This window comes from Aquila chrysaetos, chromosome 6, assembly GCF_900496995.4.
Source record: "Aquila chrysaetos chrysaetos chromosome 6, bAquChr1.4, whole genome shotgun sequence".
Taxonomy (NCBI): Eukaryota; Metazoa; Chordata; class Aves; order Accipitriformes; family Accipitridae; genus Aquila; species Aquila chrysaetos.
Genome location: NC_044009.1, coordinates 51,200,700 through 51,213,457, shown reverse-complemented (window position 1 = coordinate 51,213,457; position 12,758 = coordinate 51,200,700). Strand labels below are relative to the sequence as shown.

Here is a 12,758-nt window from a genome sequence, read left to right as displayed (position 1 = left end):
AAAATAATTAAATGCAGGTTGTGTGTATCCTGCAAGCATCAAAATGAAAGAAACAAACCCGTTCAGTAGTGAGGAACAGAACATATTCAAATCTTTCTAGTCTTTGCCTACACAGAACTACCATTTATCATTTAGATAAGGAAAAAAGTGTCAGTTTAAGGCCCCGTAATTATATTGCTATAATTCTATCAGCTACCTCCAGGGTATTAGAAATACCATTCTGTAGAAATACCACAGCAGAACAGAAGTTTCCAGGTGGGGTTATACACGTATTACTATTCCTATATCGACAAGAACTGAATTGGCTGTTTATGTTGAAACCTTTCTTCATGGGGCTTTGACACACACACAGATTTTTTTTTTTTTCTGTCGCATTTGTCTTCTCGGGCAGAAATTCAGCTTGCCTGAAGACAAGGACTGGCAATAGAAGCAAAGGCTCTGATGAACTAACACATCAACCCGAAGGCAGCCTTCACGCGTGGTCCCAGCTACCACCACACCAAAGCAGGGCATGGCTATAGCATAAGGCTGGCTCAAAGTGATGGAGCAGGAACAAGAAGATCCCACACGGGGATGAACTTGGATTCTCGTTCTTAGAAGCCCACTTTCGTAGTCTTTAAGGGACATTTTATTGATAACTTTTATGTAACGTAAAACGTCTCTTAATCTTGAACCTTTTCAACCCTTACCCCACATGGGGTGAATTACTACTGCTCAGCTTCTTGACGGTAACCGCCGGTGCACAGGCTCTTATCTCACATAACGTTCAGTCTTTTCTGTTCTCTGGAGGGCAAGTTAACGTAGTCCAATGCTGCAATACGTTCACAGCTTTCTTCAGCTGTGTGGACAGTGACAATTCAGAAGAACCCATACATATCAGTGGTCCCTGCCGAACTCAACAGAGGTGGAAACCCAAAGAGTTTCTGCTAAAGGGATTTCGTAGTATGTTTAGTGGGACAGGGAAGCAAGCTCCTAAGGCAAAACCAGACCTTTGCTCTGTTCAGAAGAGAGTACAAAGTCTCAGAAGAGACAGACTGTATCAGGAAATACTCCTCTTCGTCAGCATGACAAGGCAAAACAGCCATACAAGGATTAATAGCTGCTTGCTTGCAACACAAACCGCCAAGATGTCTAAGGAAAAAAAATGCCTTTTTTCCCCAGGAATGGAAAGAAACCCTTAAAAGTCATCAGACACTGTGACCAGCATGATACCAGAAAATATTTTTATATAAGTCCATTTTTATGTAATTCCATTCTGTGTTTTAAAGAATAAACAGCTCTCTTGGAGGAAGCTCAGGAATACACATCAGGTTCTTTCTTGGGTTAATGAGAGAGACTGCTTGCACGCTTACAGTCACTTCTGTTTGACCTGACATAGTTTAGCTATGTCTGTATCAAATACACGCTTTGAAAGTTAACCAAGCTGAAAGTCTGAAATATCAAACGGAAGGTTTTCTTTCTGCTTAAGAAATTAACACAGTACCATCTTTCAAAACTGCATACTTTGTTCAACCAGTATTGGTTAAAAGAAATACACATTTTTGAGCTGTCTCCCTTTTATCTTTAAAAAGCATGGAGATAGTAACCGCAGCATACCTGTTTCCTCTCCAAGTCTTCACTGATGCATAAACCAGGAAATCTCTCTGCACTCTTCCAACTGAATATACAGTTTATTCAACCATTTAATTACCAGCTTAGTAAAATTATCATGATAAAGGCAAACACAGACTTGCCATTCCCCCGTGATGTCCCTGAAAAGGGTTATTTTGTACTTTTGTACTCCTAGTAACTGCTCCAATCTCTGATAACACCAACTCTTTAATGCAAGCAGTAAAGAACACATGTATAGCCTGGACATACACTGCCAGGTTAGCCATAGCATTCTAGGGTTGAAGTAGCAATAGCATTCTAGGGTTGAAGTAGCAGGGCATGCTGCAAAACACCTCCAATTTATTTGGGCAAGTGACAAAAGCTGAGGTCTGGGTATGTACAGAAGTGCATGGATTTTATTTATGCAGAGTGTGTGGAAGTTAATAGAAGCAAGAGTTGTCACAAGGAGGAGGCCAGGATGATTTTGCTCAGAAAAAGGGAGATATATTTTAGTCTACCACTGTTTTTTCTTATTTGTTTTATTTTTGAGTATCTGGGTATCAGCATGAAATAGGCAGACTTTTCATATTGGTAAACTCAAGTTTAAAAAGTAGATACGTAAAAGGAACCCGTTTAAGAATAGTCATCATATATTTCCAAGCAGTCAAACATAGGGGTATCCTTTTAGAAGGAAACGTACCTGCTTCAGGACTTGTTTGATTACAGCTGCTAACAATGCTGTTTGGTATCACTGGAGTGGAGGATGCCTGGATTCTCGACTGAGGTGGGTTCGGATGTAATGAATTTCCTAAAGCCATTCCTGACTGACTGAGCATCCCACAGTTCCCGCTAGCCTGCATCTGATTTATTAAACCTGCAAGATGGTTGGTTGTGCCCGGGCTAGTACCGTGGACAAAGTTAGTGTTTGTGTTCTGGCAGTGCACACCTTCCCCTCGCAAGGGTAAACTCTGTGCCAGCGAGTTCTGGAGACTGCCAGAGTTCATACTGGTGTCTGCAAAATGCATCTGGTTACCAGAGCAAGGTAAAGCAGTATTTGAGCTCCCACAACTGGTGGTACTATTGCTGCTCATGTGAGAGCTTTGACAACTCATGGACTGAAGTAGCTGGGACATAGAACTGATGGGAAAAGAGCTTTGACTTTGCTTTCTTATCAAATCAGATCCAGCTTTGGAAACTCCAGAACTGTCCAACTGAGACTGTCTCAGCAAACTCAACACCGTGGTGGTCGGCTGCTTTCTTTTCCTCAGAGGATCTTTTTGCTGAGACATCAATTTATCTCTCAGTGCTGCTCGGCCACTTTGCCCTTCAGTCGTTGGTAGAAGCACATTGGCAGCAGGAGGGAACATGGTATTTAAAGTGCTATGTCCTTCGTTGTTGCCACCGCTGGCAACAGGTCCAGAATTGCTACTGCTGTTATTGTTGTTACCAGCAAGTTTATTTTGATTTGCTAGCTGTGCTTTGGCTGCTGCTGAGAGTAAACTACTTGCTGGAAAAGAGGCAGCATTGTGCTGGTTCAAGATCTGATTTAAAGGCATTCCCAGCAAACCAGGCTGACTCTTCAAGGAACCACTTCCAGCCGATGCAGTAGAAAAAACTGCATTGTTTGGAGGATTTAATACATTACTCATTCCAGCAATTAATGGGTTAGGGATGTCCTTGTACTGATTAAGTCCATCATGCTTGGTGGAAGGGCTAGATGGCATAGATGGTCTCGGTGACCCTATTGTTGACCTTGGGGACCTGGGAGGAACTTTAATACCACTACAGGATGACTGTGGTCCTACTGGAGGCAGCAGGAAATTTCCATGATCTGATGACGTGGAAGAAGAGCGTGATCTTTGGGGAGAAGCCTCGATCCTTCCAATCCCGGATCCCATCATATGCACCGGGGACGTCACTGGTGAAGGAGAGAGGGAAGTTGAAGCAGAATGCTGAACTCTTTGAACATGACTTCCATGATTCATGTGACCAGGTTTTACAGTTGGCAAAGGAAGATTACTTGGCAAAGGGACGACAGCAGGAGGCATGCTTACATTCATCACGGGTACCTGAGAGTGGACATTTGAATGGAAAGTAGTTGGGTTAATGATAACGGGATTCTGATTCACTGGTTTGCTAGGAATAGGGTCAAGTATGCCAAGTGGATCCTTCTCTGATGTTAATGGCTTTTTCTGAAGAGCACAAGAAGGCGGTGGAGGAGGTGGGGGTGGAGCTTGGGGAGGTTTATGGTGAAACATTGCTCGTGGTATTTCCATACCAGTTGAAAAATTACACATGGGTTTTTTCATTACTGGGCTTTTTGTGGTCAAGGTTGGGGAAAGAGGTATATTAGTCCTTCCAGCCATTGCACAGGATGACTGTATGGGAGAACCATGTAGCATTACTGATGGTGGAGATAGAGGTGTCCTGTTCATGTGAATAGGACTAGAGTTGGGTGCTCCATGAAAATTGGGATTGTTCCTTGTGAAAACATCAGGGCTTCCGAGTGGGTCAGTCCTAGGAGAGATTGAGCCATCTCCGTATATCTGTGATCCTGATGAAGCTGGACTGGGCATCCCACCATGACTGCCACGATACGGAGACTTCTGTCCAAGTTCATTACTACCCAATCTCTGCCTAGGATAGACAGAATGAAGTTCTTGTTGCTGGCTTCCAGCCATTTCTTGCACGTAAAGCCTACCCATGGCATTAGATGCCCCTATCATCAACTTGAAAGGAGTCTTACATTCTGGCATCACAGAATTTGTAATTCCTTCATGCGATTTATTCCTCATCGATCTTGGAGTTGCTGCTCGAGTAGGAACTACTGGAGTTGCACCTGGTATTAAAAACACAACAGTTACTGTTTTGAAATCCGGTATCACACATTTCAGTGCAAAACTACTGTGTGTGAAAATATTCATCAAAACTAGAAAGCCTTTTGGCTAAACTTTTGCCTCAACAGAAATAATACCAAAATCACCAAGCAGTTGCTGGAATGGTGCGTGCTACCCTACTACATAGTGCAGTTTTATAGACCTTAACTCTGTATCCCATAAAAAGACCGCATAAATATGGACAACTTTAAAACTTTTTGCTTCCCTTTGGTCTTTTCCTTCTAACCATCATCTCCAGTGTCCTACTCCTGAATCTCCAGCACCACCGCTTTGGCTACCGCTGGAAGAGCTGGCAGGAGGAGCAGGCTATCACTGGGGAAAAGGAGCCTCTGGCACCATCTATTGAGTACAGGAGGAACAAAGCCCAACATGGGTTTAGACTAAATTTCTCCGTGCCCTACGGAGAAAAGGGTCCTGCTCCAAATGCTGTCCCTGATCAGGATGAATGGGGAGCTGTGCCATACGACTTTGGCTCAGATTTCTATTCAGCCAAGCACTTAATTGCAGAGACCTAAGAGACCATGGCTGTGCAAGGGAGGGTGCAGCTTCTCTGGCTGCTCTGCATCCCTCGCTGGCACCAAGGGCACCGAGTTCCAGTCCTCTGAGTTCATCTGCTCCTGGGAACTGCTGTGCTAAAAACGTGAGGACGTATCATGTCCTGTATTACTTTACTGAATTAAGGCTTTTCCTACAGCTGCTGCAACAAGCTTTGCTTGGGCTGAAGATGCTAAATTTAAGAACGCGCTCTACCTTATATGTTTGTTTTCAGGATAAAGGCCTTGGGGATATTTGCATATGCAGACACGGGAACCCGTCTACAGTGGAACAATTTCCTGTAAATCCCAGTTTTGAGACTAGACCTACCTACAAGCACAAGACCACTTTCCTTTTCTGCTCACTAATATCAGTTTTATTTAAAAAGATTTTTTTTTTCAATGTCTTACTTTAAGAATCCCATCACAAGCAGCTCCAAGTCTGGCGGACTTTCTGCCAGTTTTGCTGCTCTGGGAATTTGTAATTCATCTTGGACTGCTTGGCATGCAGCCTCTGAATATGCAAACTTAAACTCGAATAATGAGCTAAAGATTTCATGTTCAAATGAACTCAGAGGTGCCTTTAAATTCCTCTACTCACAAGAACCCAATTCCCTTCTTTCCTTCAGCCTGGCCATAGGAGACAGATGGCACTGACAATCCTGCCTTCATCCTATTTGCTCATCCAGCTACATCATGACAGAAACAAACATATTACCTTTCCCAAAATACAACCAAAGTCTCATTTAGGGGACAAATCTCAAGACTGAATTGCAAAACAAAGCATGTATGAGAACCCTCACCTTGAATGCTGGACCTAAGCAAATGGTCAAATATAAGTGTGCATAAATGAAAAGACATTTCCTTTACAAAAGGAATTTATTGGGAAATTTTCATCTTTTCTTAGTGTACAAAATTCTGATCAACAGAGAAGGTAAGACCACATAAATGTGACTTGTGTCTTTAATATTTAGCTGGTTTTACCTCCTTCATTTTGCTAAGTTTTTGAAAACAAAAATGTAATTTAAGTACTACTACTACTAAAAAAAATTAATAAGGAAAATGCATAGTAATTTGGGAAATTGCACTGTTCAGTTTAAAAACATAAATTACATTGCAAAAAATCAATTTAAACAAAGCTTTAAAATCATAAAGAGCAATTTGAAAATGGAGGAGCACGTCAGCACTATGAACAGCGCTGGTATCTTAGCACTGCCTACCTATCTGAAATTTATTATTTATTTTTATATCCTTAAAATTTTCCAGTTTGAAGTCAGGTTGCAGAGTGGTTAGCAATCACCCAGCTATTATTACAGCAATGCAGGGGTGCAAAAGATCTGTCAGATTATCAAGGGCCATTTCCCAGAAGTTGCACGCATCACAGTAAATAACCATAAACTTACTGAGCTCTGTCTTAACAGTAACTTCACTCCTGTGTCCTAACAATTTGGATTTGTAAGACTACTTTGAAACCTTTTCTTGCAATCCTCAGAAAGCACTTAATTTTCAGTTTAAGTTTCTATGCAACTCATGTTTTTGTAAGCTGCTTCTTTCAGTGCTAACTTTGTCCTTCAGTAGCTTTATTTTCTGGTGCTGATTCTCCTGATGCCTTTATTGATGGCAATCGTATCTCCTTTCAGCCACCACTTTGCCAGGTTGAACAAGCTAAACTCTTCTAGATGACTTTCATAAAACAGGTTTTGCAGTTCACTAAGAGAAAAGCCTCTGCTCTATTTCAGCTTGAGCGCCGCTAGCGAGAACAGGGGTGTGGAAAGGCAGTAAGCATACAACGGCATTTGTACTTCTCTCTCTTTGAGTCACATTGATCTGCACCATGCTGCCATCTGGTACTGCTCACAGGCATCTTTGATCAGCTACTATATCTAGGGCTTCTTTCTCAATAATTTACAGCTAATAGCTTTTTTCACTAGTCCCCAGGTGAATAACCTTACAATTAACAGGATTTGTTGCTATACCTTTTCTTTCACTCCAGGTCTCAATGATCCCCCAGTTTTTCAACATGTTTTGATCTTCTCTTGTTTCGATAATACCTGTCAACTCCAGCCATCAACAAACCACCTCATTTTTTTGTTGATATGGATAATTAAAATGCTAATCCAGGTTGGTCCCCAAAAATAATCCTTGAGAAATTACAGTGGAGATCTTCTCTTGCTGTATATTCTGTCTTGCACTACAATTTCCCATTTAGCCAAGTCCTTAGCCACATTCTAATCCCTTTATAATCACTTTATTCTGCTTCCCTAATTTCCCATGTGACAGAATATCAGACATATTACTACAGTTCCAAAAGATGAGAGCTAATGTATTTTCTTTGTCTAGAACAATCTGATATCTTTTCCAAGAAAATCATGCTCTTAGTCTGCGATGACCTGCTTTTTAGACTAATTTTCTATCTACCTACATCTCTCTAATTACTACCTCCATTTCTTCCTTGAATCTGTTTACTATTGCACTCATAGATACATTAGACTTTTGGGGTTGTTTTTGCATAGTAATTATATATATTTAAAATTAGGTAATTAAATGATTCTGCAGGATTTTACTCACTTGTTCCACCACCAGGACTAGTTAGAACTAGTGAAGGATGTGGTGCTTCCATGCTTTTATGAAGTGTAGCCACAGCAATAATTTTCCTTTTATGTATGCATAGTTTGGTGACATCTTCGTCCGCTTTAACATCTTCAGCAGTTCTCTGCTTCACAGCAGCTCCAGGATCAAAATTAAAGACCTAAGAATAAAAATTCCAACATTTAAAATAATGATTATAGGCAGCAAACTCACCAAATATACCTAAACCAGAAATTTTACACAGAATTAAATTTGCCTCTGTTCCTCTCAGCTATCTGACTGCTCCTACATTGCCCAAGAGATACCTTTACAGTACGTTTCAAAATTATAAATAAAAAGTGAATATATTTATAATAAGTAAACAGAGTCACAGAAGTTGTCATCCAGCAACAGAACTTCAACACTCCTCAGTATAAAGCATACAGAGAAAAAAAGGAGAAAGGACCACATGTGTTTGAGATTGCCCTGTGATGAAGAAAAGTTTACAATTTGTGCATAGACAATAAAATTGTGACGCTGATACTGAAACTATCACGCAAGTCAGTGTCTTGCTCTGATTCTCACATGTTAACACGACGTTGTCAATGGTAGGTTTCCAGTTTAATAGGAGAATTTTCAAACACCATAAAAACCGAGTCAGGTCTTTTCCATGAGGGAGGAAGGCAGAGCTGAGATTGGTTTTGTATTTTATGGTAGATCTTTGGGTGTATACCACTTATGTCATTTTATATATATGATCTAAACAGAGATTGAGTCACAGCATAGCACATCAGCTGACATAGTTAGCTCATGAGGATTATAGCACAGCGATCCAAAATGATGCTTTTCTTTACCTTGGGAAGAACAAGAGGACATTCTAGGCCACACTTGCATGTTCCATCAGTCAGCAAGTAAGTCTTCACCTGCTCCAAGCAGGATAATAAAGACCCACTGGGACTGTAAAGGAACAGAAATGATGAATACAAGCTATTTGATAGGTCATGATTTCTACCTACCATTTTAACAGCTCACATAGAGAGTGTTTAAAATAACACAGCTAAGATTTCATATTTTGTTCCATAGTACTTCTTCCTTTTAGTCAAGAACTGAGTTGATACTTACCAAAACCAGCCCCCAAACCCCCATTTTAAAGGAAGATTTTACTATAGAAAAACAAACATAGCAAATGCAGAGAAAAGAAGGAACTGAGATTATTGATATTTACTATTCACATTACAGTCCTGCTTGAAAGTCTTAACTACTGCCTAACTACACTAAGATTATTTTTCTCCCTTCTCTCTCCTATAAAGTGTAACACACAGGCAGAGTGCAGTCCCATGGACCTTCTCCCCCTCCACCGCATCACTGCAGTTCCATGCAGGCATGACAGTCATCTGTACTTTTTAGACCTGGGACCTAATTTAAAAAGAAAAAACACAAAAGTGTGTTTCAAGAAGTACGAGAAAACCCATACAGAAAAGGGGGCACAGTAACAAAACTGTTGTAGCGGGGTCTCTTAGTTGCATAAACAATTTGGTTTCATTCAGCTAAAATTTCAAGTCTCTCACTGAAAGTGAGAAATATTACACCAAGAAGCCAGTCCAGTGAGTTTCTGATGAACTGCACTCGGGTTTCTCTAACTCCCACCAGAAAAATCATTATCTCCATATCCAAAAATAGGACATTGGAAATTCTGTTACGGCAAAATCACTAATTCATAAGATGAAAAAAGTTCTCACGTCACAAGCCTCTAACTTCCAGGTTGCTCTTTACTACTTAGCCATCTAAACTGTTTATCAGGGAAAGAATACAATAATTTATGAGGACTGGGTAAAACACTGGTTCTTAATGGCAGCTGTAACTAGCCCTTATTTTAACAAAAAAAACCTTAAGTGGAATAGTTTGGATCATGAAAACAGTCAAGAGTCAAAATTCCAAACTATGACGAACTTTCGTACTTAAAACCCGATGTATAAACACTTAATTCTGCACAGGAACTACGTCACATATAAAGCAACATCTGCAAGTGACATTTAAAGTTATGCTGACTGTTTAAATAAGTAATTTATTTGCCAGACTTGCCCTGAAATAATTATTTTAGAGAGAACTGCCCAGATCATGCATGTGAAACAGTGACAGTTCTGAGAGTAAGCAAGGTAAAAGAGCAATCTAAAAATAATGGTACGGGTATGAAGTGATAGATAGGTCAGAAAGCCAAACCTTCCCCATCTTAAATTGAAATACTTGGGGAGAACGGGGAAATTACTCTTTATTTTTATTTATTTTAACTTCACCTTTAGACTGGTTAAACCACGGTGCTACCATTATTGCATTTTAACTCAGTATCATTTGTTCTCTATTTTGGCTCCGCATCTCCAGCGTTGGCTGATCGCTTTGGGCTTTCCCAACCTGTCCTGATTACGCACACAGGAGGGACTGCTCACCCCAGGCGAGGTCCTGACTTAAAGATGTAACAGCTTCCCACGGGAGAAACTCAGATTGGCATTTGCTCTACACTATCCCATCTACATGCAAAATCTCTACAGACACTTTCTGTGACGCTTAAAAACTCAGGTTAAATGGCATCCCTGGGAATATGCTCTGGAGTCAGGATGCCATTTTATTTGCACTGGTAAAAAAGACCTACTGCACAGCAAGAGTAAAGCTATACTATCAGAGTTCATTTTTTCCCCCTATTTCTAGAATAAAGCAATTTCAAATAACCTTCCTTGGCATGCAGTTTGCCTGGGCACACGTATCCAGTTCAGGCACAAGGAGATACCGGAGCCTGGAAACAACAGACCTGTAAGGCACACACGTACTGCACCGACGATCCGTGGGTGTAAAGGAAGGTCTGGATACTCATGCTTACCAGCAGTGCACAGATCAGTCCACTGAATCAGTGGCATGTGAGATTCAGCATCCCTCCTGCACTTATATGCATGGTTATTTGTCCACAAGGAACGACATCATTTTAAAAAGGCCCAATTTTTCTGTTTCTGCCTTGTTCCTGGGCAGACCTATGTAATTGCAAAGTATCTTTTGTCTGCACAAATTTCCTCACGCTCCTATACTGCAAAGGATAATCCACAGCTTCCTTTGTATGAAACTACCAGGTTTTTTTCAGCTCTGAGGTCATCCAGAAGTTGTAGGCCTCCCAAAGAAACAAGAAATAGGAAATTATAAAATATATTAGGATCTGTTACTGACAGTTGTGAAATGTCTTCCTGTTATTAAAGAGCTTTTCTCAGTTTATTCCACTGATGACTATTCACGAACAGTAAGCCGAAGGAGAGATTTAGATCCTACTTTAAGGCAGCAGTACCGTTTTACTAAGAAAAACACTGAGACTCAACTCAGTGCTTTTACCAGGTAATAAAACTAGTTAATTAATGGATTTAATCCAAAACAACTGTTGACAGTTGATGGAATAGCACGCGTGCTTTATAAGGAAGCACAAATAGAATGAGTCCTATTCAGCTGGGATCATCTATTCTAGTTAAATCATGTCAGATCTTAATATATACACTAATTTTCCCTTGGATAGCTTTTGAGTCAATATTGTTTGACCTTTCACTCTCTCAATAAAGGCTGTACATATTTTCAGGGCAGTTGTTCCTTCAGAAGGGCAGTGCAGCACTAGAGCAGGTTACACAGAGAGGTGGTAGAAACTCAGTCCTTGAAGATGCAGCTGGTGAAACCAAGGGCTGACCTGACCGAGTGCTGCAGACACTCCACATCAAGCAGGAAGTTGGATTATTTGACTTCCATCCTTTCCAACCAACAGGTCCTACTCTGTACCTTTCACCAAATAAGAATGTAAGAGCTGTGGACCATACTAAGCGCCTTTCCTTAATCAGAACGGCTTACAGAAGGCAACCAGAAAATTAACCATTGGATTAAAGAGAAAAAAAATATGTGGGCAAAACTTGGGAAGAGGGCGGAAATAATAAAAGCTTCCCTAAGCTGAAAAAGGCAACTGGTAAACTTGATTAATAGGGTCAAGAAAGTCCCCCTGAACAAAGAGAACAGATATATAAAGAAGACAGAAAAGAAAGTAACTGTCAGAATTATACCAACATTTACTAGCTTATAAACATGTAAGACTCATGCTTGAAGAGGCAGCACAAGCTTCGTGGCCTGCTTCTTATAGCTGTGGAAAATGAAGTTCAGAAGCAGGTAGGATCATCAGGTATATAAGAATACCAAAGCATTATATGTCCTGATGCCTGGATATAGAGATGGTAAGAAAAAAACCCCAACCCACAACTTTTTCTTTCACATTGATTTTTAACTTAGGCAGAGGCCCAGTAAATTACAGCTGTAATGAGAAAAACAAGGGGAAGGCGATTTATCTTTGACATGCGTATCACTGACATGGATTTTGTTTGATTCTGCTAATTGAGAATATAAACAAGAAATCCTGGAATGCATTTGATCTTTTATGGTAGTTTAGTGTAAAATTGGAGTATGCTTTGACTCATTAAAGGATTTTGTATTGGTAATACATAAAATGTTGTGAAGAAGTGGTTGTTTTAATCACGGAATAGTGGAATAAGATTAAGCAAATAACAGACTGATAATCATTTAGACTTCTGTGATGTAAACCTGATGTACCCGTATTTTGTTAAAGTTAACTTTGATCTTTTTTCCAATAACATCTAATTTATAGTCTGTTTGTCTGAACACATTCATTTAATAGTAATTTCAATGCATTTCTTTGTGACTGTTACAGGGTGAAGCAAAAAAATCCAATAAGTTAACAAACAAATAAAACACCTAAAGCTTTGGATTTAGGCTTGTGTTCCTGTTTTTTCTACGTGAGAAATGTGGGGAATCCACAGAAGTAAATCTTGCCAGAGAACGTCAGTGATACTGAAACACAGACCCTTCCCACAGCATATGAAAATGGATGTTTTCAGCAGCTACTAAGTAGTCACACCGCTTAAATTTCCTTTCAAAAAAGAGTAAGTAAAACACAAAAGTATAATGGAGACCTGGAACATAAACCCAGAAAAGACTTAGGGAAGAAGAGCTCCAGAATGTCAGGATAAAGTTGCATGGCACTGCATGAACTGCGCTGAAGGCTTGTTGCTGACAGAAGAAGAAAGTCCCGCTCCACCTTACCTGCCATGAACTGTTTGCGTGCCTGATCACTGCTTTGAATTTT

At 40.2% G+C, this 12,758-nt stretch overlaps 1 protein-coding gene across 10 annotated transcripts in view; it reads right to left on the bottom strand.

Moving 5' to 3' along the window:
• The window catches only part of MBD5 (methyl-CpG binding domain protein 5), a 148,477-nt gene that overhangs the window by 32,956 nt on the left and 102,763 nt on the right, over positions 1-12,758 (bottom strand). For all 10 annotated transcript variants that reach the window (XM_030017038.2, XM_030017045.2, XM_030017046.2 and 7 more), the window contains 3 exons: positions 8,443-8,545; positions 7,589-7,769; positions 2,291-4,429 (listed from right to left, as the gene is read on the bottom strand). In XM_030017038.2, the coding sequence (XP_029872898.1) occupies positions 2,291-4,429; positions 7,589-7,769; positions 8,443-8,545 (2,423 nt within the window). The remainder of the gene's footprint in view (positions 1-2,290; positions 4,430-7,588; positions 7,770-8,442; positions 8,546-12,758) is intronic.